General features: G+C 39.2%; 1 protein-coding gene across 5 annotated transcripts in view; it reads left to right on the top strand.

Moving 5' to 3' along the window:
- The window catches only part of NKAIN3 (sodium/potassium transporting ATPase interacting 3), a 355,864-nt gene that overhangs the window by 334,321 nt on the left and 9,224 nt on the right, over positions 1–12,319 (top strand). For 2 of the 5 annotated variants that reach the window (XM_062633312.1, XM_062633315.1), the window contains exon 5: positions 9,256–10,381. The exons of 2 other annotated variants lie outside the window; for them this stretch is intronic. In XM_062633312.1, the coding sequence (XP_062489296.1) occupies positions 9,256–9,515 (260 nt within the window). In that variant the 3' untranslated portion in view covers positions 9,516–10,381. Of the gene's footprint in view, positions 1–9,255; positions 10,382–12,319 lie in introns of those variants that run through there. One more of the 5 variants, XM_062633311.1, reaches the window with a different exon arrangement.

Below are 12,319 nucleotides of genomic sequence, written 5' to 3'. Positions count from 1 at the left end.
AGTTCTTGGTCTGAAACCCATCAGGCAGACTTAAAAATTAATAATAGCTGCCTGTTTAGCCTCTGTGCAGTGCTTAAATGGATTTTGAGCCTGACATTTTGGCTGATGGACACTTTCCTGAACAGTAATAATGCTTGAGGAAACATTTATTTCTATCTATTGCTCACCTTACCTACATTTCAGCCTGTAGTTAACTTTTACTTAGAAGGAAGCTGATAGCAGGTCAAAAGGAATGAAAAAGAAGACATGTAGAAGGCACACTGCCGTAGTGGGGTTAATACCTGCCATCATTCATCCTAATGAAAAAGTCTATTTATATCTCTTCTCTTCATTTTTTCATTTCTTTCTTTGTAGATCTATCAATCTATATAAGCCCTTTTGAAGGAACAGAATATGTGAAATCTGTAATCATTAAAGACTGTCACTATCCTGTTTGTGAATCATTTTCTCCTAAAAATGAACTCAGAAACTTGTTGCCACCTTGTCAGAGTTCCTGAATGGTTTTAATAAAGCAGGGTCTGGAGCCTAGGCAAAATGCATTGTTAAAATCATTATTAAATTTCTAAATAGTTTCTCAGCTTTTTGAGAAATGGCTTATAGCACTATTGCTGCTGTATACTACTTCATAAATATGACATTGACACATGTCATAGGTGCCAGAAGTGATAATTCTGTACTGTATGTGAATTTGTGGAGTGCAAGCTGGGTTGCATACAAATTGCATAAAGAAAAAACAGTGAAATCAGAGGGGAATATTTGCCAGAAAACCTCAACTGTGATTTCAACATTTATTATACAAACAAGACTGAAACACCAAAAGGTCAGTCCGAGGAATCTCAAACCTCTTTTGTGCATGAGCAAAAATAAAGGAAAGGGCTTCCATTCACGATGAGGGAAAGCTTTATTCCCTAAATGAAACCACAGGACAAAATTAATAAACAAAAAATTATGTATTTTTCTCTCCCTTATGCTAGATGTATTTAGAACTCAGCTGTATGTTCAAAACAGAGGGGAAGATGAATCTGCTCTTAAAAAGGAAGAGTTTCCCCATACTGTGGTATGAATAGGAATCTCCATAGGCCATCATTTTACAAATATTAAGTCGCACAAGACACATTATTACCACCACTGGAAAACTACTACATTGCTTTATCTAACATATGTCATTACATTTATACACACCATTGAGCATCTGTTGGCAGTAATCAAACAAGAGAGAAAGAATTTTTTCCTCACATTTAATTTAGCATTTGTAGTTACAAATAGTAGTCGGTCCAGAAATGGTAAATATCTTATAAATATGCAATTTTTTTTGCAAAATGAATGAAGAACTAGCAATAACTAATAATTAGCAACAGACCTATGTATGTTTGTATGTGTGGTTACTTTCATATGTAAATATACAAGTTTGCTTAACTAAGAAGTTTTTGAGAACCCACTACTACTATCTTTGCATCCATTGCAATTGTCCATATGCTTGAGTGTATTTACTTTCTAGAAAAGAGAATTTTTGTCATAAAATGATTAATATCAAAAATGACCGAGAAGGAGGATACTGTATTACACTTCTGTTGGGCAATAAAAGAATCAAACATCCCCAGACAACGACTACCCTAAATTACCTCACTGAAAATGAGAACTTATGAAACTTGCCACACCACAGCCAGCAGCACAGATCATCCCTGGGCTTTAACACTCACAGCTCTCACCTCTAGGCCATAATGACTTGAGATATTGAAATGAAATGTGTTTTTACTGACCAAGGGATGAATACACTTGACACAGACTTTTAAAATTGTAAGTTTATCTGCCTGGCACTGAAACAGCACTGTAGCTGCCAGGTTGACAGCATTTTCCAGGCTCTGGCATTTCTGTAAAATGGATATGACTATCAGTATTTTTGGAAGGCTTGAAAAGCAGTTTGCATCTTTCTGTTTATCTGGACAAGCAACCCAAAAGCCCAGAATTTTGACATACCAGTTTTTGTAAAACAACAGAATCAGTTATTTTCGAAGGCATAGAATATATGTACTGCTAGGCACAGAACAATGGATCCATAACAAGAATGTGTTCTGTAAGTGTTCATTCATTAAACAATGGGATCATAGAATCATAGAATGGTTTGAATTGGAAGGAACCTTAAAGTTCATCTAGTTCTAAGTCCCCTGCCATGGGCAGGGGTAGCTTCCACTAGACCAGGTTGGTCAAAGCCCCGTCCAGCCTGGCCTTGAACACTGCCAGCGATGGGGCAGCCACAACTTCCCTGGGCAACCTGTGCCAGGGCCTCACCACCCACACAGTGAAGAATTTCTTCCGAACAGCTAATCTAAATCTCCCCTCTTTCAGCTTAAAGCCATTCCCCCTTATCACTACATGCCCTTGGCAAAAATCCTCTCCAGATTTCTTGTAGCCCCCCTTTAGGCATTGGAAGGCTGCTCTGAGGTCCCCCTGGAGCCTTCTCTTCTCCAGGCTGAATAATGTGAGCTCTCTCAGCCTGTCTTCATGGAAGTGCTCCAGCCCTCTGATCATCTTTGTGGCCTCTTCTGGATGCACTCCAACAGGTTCATGTCTTTCCTATTGTGGGGGTCCCAGAGCCGAACACAGTGCTCCAGGTGAAGACTCAGTCAACTGAACAGTTTTCTAAAAATAAACAAATGTGGACTCCTGCGGAGATGAAAAGTCTAACATAGCTGTCCTCAGACATGGTGTGTAACATGGAGGCCAGCTAACACCGTAAGACATCTGGCTGGTGATGGGTGGTTCCTGCTGCTCCTTGCCCTGAGGTGCTGCCCGTATTTCAGGGTGGCTTGTAACGGAGTGATTTGCTCCTTGCTAGCAGCTGTTCTCATCACCTTGCAGATGCGCACCATGACCTGAAGGAGGGGTTGAAGTGCAATCAGCAGTAGCACCAGAAATATCCGGGGGGCTCCCTCATTTCAGCTGTGGCCCAAGCCAATCCCACTGAACATTTGATGGATGCAAATGTCAAGTTACACATTCTGTAGATTTTAGAGGTTTGTCCAGCTGGAGTTTGTTGGTTCACCTACTTACTATCCTTCATATACCTGACTCCACTCTTACACATACTCTGGAAATATAAAGGATAAACCTGTTATTCTATCAATATTGCACAGTCTTACATTGGTGTCCTCCTATTTATCATTAACCTTAATGTGTGAATTAACTGAAAATGCATGCTCACTCCTGCACTAAATTCGAAAGTATTTAATGAAGGAAGAAATATAGCAAGGATGTTATACTATTTAAATTACCACTACTTACTATTTCAATTGTTCTTTGTTTTCCTTTACATTAAGTTATCATCATGCATTTGCCAAGCAAGCATTTGTTCTAGTTCCTATGGAAACATGTGCACAGATACAATGCACACAACCAAGGGTAAAAGCTCTGAGGTGGTTTAAAATAAAGCACTTAAAAATAAATACTAAATACTAGAAAAATAATCTAGATTCTAAGTAAGTCAGTAGTGAAAGAATTGCAGTGGAGGCAAGATTCCTCCTTCTTTTTTTCTGCTCAAAAAACATAGGTGAATAATCAGACACAAGAAACTCAAATATACATCTATATCTATATATACCCATATCACCCTCTGCTTTTACATTCCCCTAGCAAAATGTACAAAATAGTCTTCATTTACAGTTGAAAGCTCCATGGACTGTTGCAGAACGCTTTGTTCAAGCTAAGAGATTGTCTTTAAATAATAGATAGTGTACAGTATACTAAAAGGGAAGTCTTGGCTGTGGAATATTTCTCACAGCAGCAAGAAGTTACCTGCCTGAAAATACCATACATTTCATGTGGAATGCAACATGTAAGGTTTATCCAGATATGGCGCAGCCAAAACATGAGAAAATGGCATCATCTAAATGACATGTGTAAACTAATTACATTTTTTTATTAATAGAGCTTAGCTTACTAAAGGTGTGAATCAGATAACTTGAAAAAATTCCTCTCGAGTTTCTGTACCACTTGAATAAAACATTTTAGTCTATCTTCAGAAAATTCATTTCTTACTGCAGGTTTGTCTTTAATTTCCTCTTCCTGCACAAGTTTAATTATGACTTTAAACTCAGACTAACTTTCCTGGCAATAAGCATAAAGACAGTAGTCAAGATGCCATTTTCACACAAGCAAGCAGCTCATTTATTTTTCATTAAGAAAAAGGGTAAATCACTGAAATTATAAGTTCCTCCAGTGTCTTCCCACAATTCATCCCAAAAGCACAAGACAGAATTTTTTTCCCTGAAATTCAGTGGGCAAGAGCCACTTCAATCACTTTACCACAAAGAATTATTATCAGATATTCTCCAGAATGTTAGTAGGTGAGTGCAGTAGCCATCTGTACGTGGTACAGCTTTGAAATGTTCCTGTGTAGGTAAAAACCTGAGTAGCCAGAACCAGCTGCCTGGCACTGCACATAGCTCAGCAGATGATGCCTACTCTGCTCTGCGTCATATATCGAAATGATACTTGATCATTTTGATCAAGTCAGAGTTATCCACTTGCTCATTTTTGTTTTCACAAAGTTGAGGGAGAGTTTAGGAGAGATCTCTTTCATTCCAACAAACTGTGTGAGCTTTCAGATACCAAAAGGTGCAGAGCTGCAATCATTACCTTCCATCCATGATTTTGGATTCTGACTGTAGAAATATGTACATCTATATAAGTAATGGTTTAAATGGGACTTCAGGAGAATAGGTTAAGCATTCAGAAATAATCTGTATGGAAAGCAAAAGATGTTGTTTGCAGAAAGTACTAGCACTGTTCTTGAACAGAGAAAGGTGTCTGAACAGTATTATATCATTTATTGGACAATTTCTACCTGTTTGGATAACTACGTACATATATATGTATATATGTGTGTAGATGTATATGTTTATGTATGGATATGTATTTGTATATATACTCATGCTGTTTCAAACGTAAGTATATAGAGACTCCTTTCAGTTTTGAGCTGATTTCCAGACTGATAACTAAAAAGGAGTTTTTAAAAGCTAGTTTGCTACTACCTCATAAATTTCTGGTTTGTAAGTATAATTCATGTTAAGCATTTCACCATTGATTCTGAATATTCAGCTATAAGAAAGAATTTTTGTTCAGTGAGGGTGAGTGAAACACTATCACATGTTGCCTAAAGAGGCAGTAGATTCCCAGTCCCTGGAAACATTCAAGGTCAGGCTCTGAGCAGCCTGGTCTGGTTGAAGATGTCCTTGCTCATTGCAGGGTGGGTTGGACTGGATAACCTTTAAAGGTCCCTTCTAACCCAAACTGGTCTATGATTCTGTGATTCTATGATTCTATTAATATTATATTACATATCCTATATATATATATATATATACACACACCTGTATATACATAAAAGACAACTTCAAATAGGAATATAATTATAATCATATAATTTTCCTTAAACTGCAGATCATACCTTCATTCAAGATTTTTCAGTTTACTACTGTAACAAATAATATCCTTAATAAAATTGAATTCTTACTCTGTTTAGAGGGGATATATTGTTTATTGAGAGTTCCTGAACATTTCTGAGGTACAAGTATTGCATCCCTAATCCCAAATACTCAGTATGCCTTTTTTAACTAGCTGATTTGATTCAAGTTTCTACTTATCTAATTTAATATTGATTTTTTTTTTAGTCTTCACCTTCCACCTCCTTGGACTTCCTGTTTAAATTAAACCCACTTTTAAATGGATGCCATCTCAACCCTCAGTTGCCAGCACCTTAGCCTTTTCACTTAAATTGCATCTACTGTTAAATCAGTCTTACTCCAGCATCCAGCATCCCTCTCCTGAGCTTTCCACTTGACATCACATACAGACCTAAGTGGTGCCCATTCCTTTCCCTACCTTTCACCAAGCTTCTCTATTCAAATGAAACCACTTTAAAAATCAATTTTCCGCTTCCCGTACCAGTCATCTTACTTCTTCATTTCTAAATGGCAACAGCTTCTTGTCTGGTTTTATTGTGGAGCTTGAAAAGAAACTTTCCGGACTCCCACTCTTCTAAGTAAATGCCATCTCCACTGCATCTTAATTTGCATGCAGATGGGTAATTCTAATTTATGGGCCTCAGCTTAAGTAATATCCATTTCATAGTTATTGTTACTTGTGTGATAATTTCCCAATTAGCACATCATGTCTAAGAGCTTTGTCTGAAAATCTCTGTTTGAAAATCTCAGCTCTAAATCTCATAAATCTAAAGGCAACTAGCATGTTCCAGCAAGAAAAGTCATCAGTTTTGTTTAGAAAAGAAAGGAATAATAATGTTGATTACAGATAAAATCAAAGCAAGAGAAAGATCCTTGCAAATAAAGTATCCCAAGGATTTCTTAGAAGAACCGCAGTCAAAAAATTAGAGAAAGAAGATATTAAAATATTAAAACTAATTTAAGGAGGATTTTAATCTATATGTAGTTCTCTTTACAGTGTCTCTGTTGTCATCACACCTTCAACCCTTCTTCAAGTAACTTTTCTAAATTCCTCTGATTTGTAAACCTGGACTTGTTGTCTATATGTTGTACTTTTCAGATTTTCTAATTGCACTATTTCAATAGCCCTACTGATTTTAGGATATAAGAGAATCGAGATTTGTAACAGGAGGTGTTATCTTACTAAATTGGGTGATATAGCTGACACGGTTTTGAAGCCAAATAGAATGTATTACCTGCTCCTAGAAAACCTATTTTTCAGAAAGGCTATATCATATGTATTGTCTGTGTTCCTGATGTGCTTTATTAGCTCTAGACCATAACAAGTCTTTCTCTTACCAGTGCTCTGTGGTCTGGGTCAAAGCTGGACTCAGTATGTACTTCATTTGACATTCTTTTGCCTTGAATTAGTAAATATACAGTTGGTTTTGTTAGCTGAAATTTAATATCAGTACATCTGTGCTTTTCTAAATATTACAGGTTAGATGCAGAAAAACCAAGTAATACTGTGTGAGTCTCACCATTTTTATGATGACTCTTATTCCTTGGCATCAATTGCTACTCATTTTCTTTTCCTCCTTAATCATGACAGTGTGTTATTTTGGAGGACTGAAATTCAAGAGTTACAAGGTTTTCATAAAAGTGTAATTTTTATTTCATCTTTCTTCAGGGAGAGGAATTTTTATGGATGAGGTCACTATTGCATTATCTTTCTTTATCATTAGTAGATTGATTCACTGGTGGCTTCAAAGTGAGTATTAATCCTGTTACAGACTGTTCCTCTTTTGCACATTCATCTTTCTCAAATATGAAATGATACCAACTTTCTAACAATGAGAAAACCATTTTCCTAGCTATCATGTTTTCTGACAGGCATGATATTTCTTTTCACTCCATCATCTATAAGAAGACCACTGGCCACTGTAAGCTCGAATTTTATAATGCTTTACATTCTTAGCTCTATTCTCAAAGGTGAGAACATAATCATATTATATTTTGGGGTTTTGAGGAGACGATTTGAGTTGGTGACAGAGAAAGTAGTGCCGAAAGAAATGTTAAGAAATCAGCAAGATGACTTGAAGGTGAAGATAGAGCAGCAAAAAAGCAATAACAATATGAGGTGCAGTAGGTTTCCCCATCTGCAGAGAAACATCCTCAGAGACAAACAGGTATTCATTGATGCACTTAGCTGTGATTAAGTAGAAGACTTAGCAGAAATATCCACAATGGCTCTGAAATAGTGGATAATCAGATATTCTGGAGCAGATGGAGGGTACTATAGAGGGACTTACTATAGAAGGGCAGAGAAGAGATCCAGAGCAGCCCTGTGGAGAAGGACTTGGGGGTGTTGATTGATGAGAAAATGAGCATGAGCCTGCTTCAGTGTGCTGCATCAAAAAGAGCGTGACCAGCAGCTCGAAGGAGGTGATTCTGCCCCTCTATTCTGCTTTCATGAGACCTTACCTGGAGTATTGTGTGCAGTTCTGGAGTTCTCAACATAAAAAGGACATGGAACTGTTGGAACAAGTTCAGAGAAGGGTCATGAGGATGATCAGGGGACTGGAGCACCTCCCATATGAAGATAGGCTGAGGAAGTTGGGGCTGTTCAGCCTGGAGAAGAGAAGCCTGCATGGCGACCTCATAGCAGCCTTCCAGTATCTGAAGGGGGGCTATAGGGATGCTGGGGAGGGACTCTTCATTAGGGACTGTAGTGATAGGACAAGGGGTAACAGGTTAAACAGGGGAAGTTTAGGTTGGATATAAGGAAGAAGTTCTTTACTGTAAGGGTGGTGAGGCACTGGAATGGGTTGCTGTCCTGGGTTCAGCAGTAGCAGTCATGTTTTTCCTTCGTGTTAGCTGGTGCAGTGCTGTGTTTTGACTTCCAGTCTGAGAACAGTGTTGGTGATACCGATGTTTTTGGTTGTTGCTAAGTGATGTTTACCCTGACCAAGGACTTTGTGAGGCTCATGCTCTGCCAGGGAGGAGGGGAAGCCGTGAGGAAGCAGAGACAGGACACCTGAACCAGGCTAGCCAGGGAGGTATTCCATACCACAGCACGTCATGGCCGGGGTGGGGGGTAACTGGGAGTTACCCGGAAGGACACGGGCTTCCGGGTGGGACTCGTTTCTTGGCCGGTGGTATCGTATTCTCTTCCCTTGTTATTTTCCCTTATCATTGTTGTAGTTGATAGTAGCGGTGGTGATTTGTGTTGTACATTGGTTGCTGGACTGTTCTTGTCTCAACCCGCAGGTGTTGCACTCTTTCGATCCTCCTCCCCGTTCCTCAGGGAGTGGGGAAGGGGAGAGCCCCGGGAGGGGGGGTGGCTCGATTGTTGTCAGCCCGGCACCACTCACTGGGAGTGAGTGAACAAGTTACCTGACTGGGTTTAAACCACAACAGTTGCCCAAGGACGTTGTGAATGCTCCATCCCTGGCAGTGTTCAAGGCCAGGCTGGACACAGCCTTGGGTGGCATTCTTTAGTGTGAGGTGTCCCTGCCCATGGCAGGGGGGTTGGAACTAGAGGATCTTAAGGTCCTTTCCAACCTTAACTATTCTATGATTCTGTGATTCTATGACTTGATATTGCATTTACTGGGGCCAAAGATGACTGGAGTGACACTGGTCAGCAGAAGGGTTATTTTGCTGGCTTCCCCATCTTAAAAAACTAAAGACAAGAACAAAAAGAAGAGCTTGCTAGCTTGTGCTCGTCCACAGAGATGAAAGATTCAAAAGATAAGACTGAGAATCCGTTGATCACAGAAGGAGTTTATCCGTTTCTGTTTCTGATCTGTAGACTTGAATTCAGAGAAGCCTAGTGGGACCACGGACTTCCTTGCTAGGAAGAAGAATGTGGGATTTTCTGTTGTGATGTGGAGAGGAAGGCTCCAGCAGTGCTGGAGGCAACACTGTCTGGTTAGCAGAGGAAAAAAGGTATTTTGGAGTTTAAAGAAGGTGAAACCCTGTAAGATGAGTGGTAGAAAGCCTTGGGGTCTGCTTCCACAAGCACTGAAGAAGGCCACTGCGAGGCAGGGTGTATCTGTGAGCACAGTGTAGTTGCAGAGGAGAGAAGGCATACAGTGCCCCACACTGAGGAGCAAATGTCATGTGGTGAAGCAGGATTTCTACACAGGATGTCACTGATGGATGTGGGGGCAGGATGATAAATGGGAAGGAGGATGGACAAATGGAAATGGCCTCATCTGAAATGGAAAACAATGTTACGTAGTCTTAATGTCTTTGATATCACAAAGTGGAACATATCACCAGATCAGTATTCTTCTGGAAAAGCTGATACCTGACCTCTCAGGCTACTGGAAGTACATGTTTTAGCATGAGTATCAAGTTCAAGGTGTCAGGTCTGCCAAGGCAAACATTTCTGTACCTGGATCCAAGCCAAGTCAGCTACTGATAAAGGAAGGAAGGGCTATGGAAGAAGCAGGCTCTCCTGACTGACAGCAAAAGATGATAACGGGCAGAGGTGTTAAGTAGGTTTTAAAGCAAAGATTTGAAAATAAGGCTATAAAGGAAAGACAAGAAAAACTGCAACATGGGCTGAATGTGACAGAGCTTTAGTTTCCAGATCTTTGAAGTGGATGTGCACATGCCCCTTTGTAGAAAATTCCCGAAGAAAACCCCAACACAGAGCTCAAAAAAGGCAGCATCAATTCGATAATACACTAGCACATTTCTTCAATAGAAAGCTCAACGTTACTGGATTATAAAGAATAGAAATGAGAAGTTTATGGCATTTCCTCCATTGTTGTCTGTGTCCATGTGATTGGAGAGCCATGCTTCCCATTTGAGCCTTAGTGAAGTTTCTGGCTTCTTGAATTGCAGCAGAGTGTGCTTGGCCTCCTGAGTCATTAGCAGTGCCTTTTCTCCAGCATCTCTAAGACCTGCCTGGTCTGCTGCTCCCCATTGCAGCCTCTACTTGAGGAGCAGGTTGGCATCTTATTGCCTTGCTGGCTGTGTCCTGTTCTGCACCATGGACACAGACACGCTCTCCTGAGCATCCTTGGCTCAATCCTGTTCACTCTTCATAAAACAAGTAAAGATAGAAACACATGAAGCAAATATCATGTCACAGAGGATCACAGCAGCAAAGTTCAGGAATAGTCTTCCATCCCTAGGAAGATGGGAACAGAAATCCAGAATCACTCAACGATAAGAAGAATCCCTCCAGTCATATAACGTACTATTTAAAATAAATCTAAAATTCTGTTGTGAATGGATACTGTGAACTTTATTCTATGCAGAGAAATCCTTTCCTCCAAACATTACAAGTGTTTGATCAAACACATGGCTACATGTCATGTGTTTGATCTAGTAAATACTTTGCTTTAGGAAGTTTATCTTTAATTATCCAAAGGAGTTGAACAGGGTCTACATTATGTAAGTGGAACGTAATTTCACATACTAAGGCCTCTGTGACTTGTAGCATAAGTGTTGTCACAAAAATAAATTACTGGATCATATTGACAAATAACTGAAGGAAAAAAAAATTGGTATGGATACAAAGAGCACTCAGCCAGAAATGGAGTTCCATGAAACTCAACTGATGGAAAAAAAAAACAACTTGAAGCAACTATACACCGAACTTGCAGCTTAGCAGTGAACTGTAAGTTAAATAGATCAATTTCATTCGGTCCTAAAATCTGCACAAAGCATTTTTAAAAGAACTCTGTAGTTTATGGCATCAAACTCAGCAGAAATATAAAGGCACGCTAATACATAACATGTATCCCAGAATCAGAATACCAGAAAAGATCAAAGCATAACTTTGAAAAGCAGATTCAGAGTTCTGTCTCTTCTGAAGCCAACTTGGACACATTTATCATGAAGATCATGTGTTTGGAGGTGTGACTGAAGCTGTAACAAGCCTTCTGTACAACAGTCTTCATTCTTGACTACTTGAGCTGCCATTTTAGTGGATCGACCAGGTAATCTATAATATGAATCTATATTATGAAAATCTATAATATGAATCTATATTATGAAAACTCAGTGGCATTGTTTGTCTCTTGGGATTGTATGCATGTAATTGATAACTGTAGTTTCTTCACATTTAATACCTTTTTTTGCATGGATTATATTTCCTTTGTAACCTGAATTTGTACATAAGCAGTGTAGTAACTTTAATGGTAAGAAAAAAGGGAATCCCAGAGCATTCTGCACCAAAAGGGGTTAGGTAGGAAAGGTTGCCACAGAGGGAAAAATCAGTAATTAGTGAAAACCACTGAGCTAAGATTTTTCACCTTTCTAATCTTCTGACTGTATAAAAGTGATGTAGGAGGCTGTAATTGGAATTGTTTGCAATTTACTTTGGTCATATGCAGAAAGGGGGCTACTCTTCACTGTATTTGAAATCTTATTCTGGAACTAGCAGTAGCACCTTTAAATACCAGCCAGAAAAAAAAAGCTTTCTTTGTTTGAATTATTTTTAAATACAACTTCCATATTATGTGTGGTGACTTTACTCTTCTAGGGACTTTCACTTAAAAGTCATTAAGGGTGATGGAGAAATGCTTACTTTAAGAAAAAAAAAAACAATCAGGCAGCCTGTCATTTAACTTCAATGGTGGGATGGTATGACTGCAAATAGCTTTCAAAGGCATGGCAGAGACTATATTTTGAAAAGGTGCTTTTGCCTGGCCAGAGCCTTGGGTGACATGGTTTAGTGTGAGGTGTCCCTTGCCCATGGCAGGAGGGTTGGAACTTGATGGTCCTTTCCAAGGTCCTTTCCAACCCTAACTATTCTATGATTCTATATTTGGAACATCTGAGGGGTCTGGGTTGAGAAGGTTTGAGCCATTTTCACTTCCTAACATCATACCTCGTTTGTCTTACTGCACAGCCAT

Source organism: Pezoporus occidentalis, unplaced genomic scaffold, assembly GCF_034315485.1.
Source record: "Pezoporus occidentalis ecotype Australia unplaced genomic scaffold, CSIRO_AGI_Poc_V1 ctg4, whole genome shotgun sequence".
In the NCBI taxonomy this organism is placed as follows: Eukaryota; Metazoa; Chordata; class Aves; order Psittaciformes; family Psittacidae; genus Pezoporus; species Pezoporus occidentalis.
This window is presented reverse-complemented; position numbering and strand designations above follow the sequence as displayed.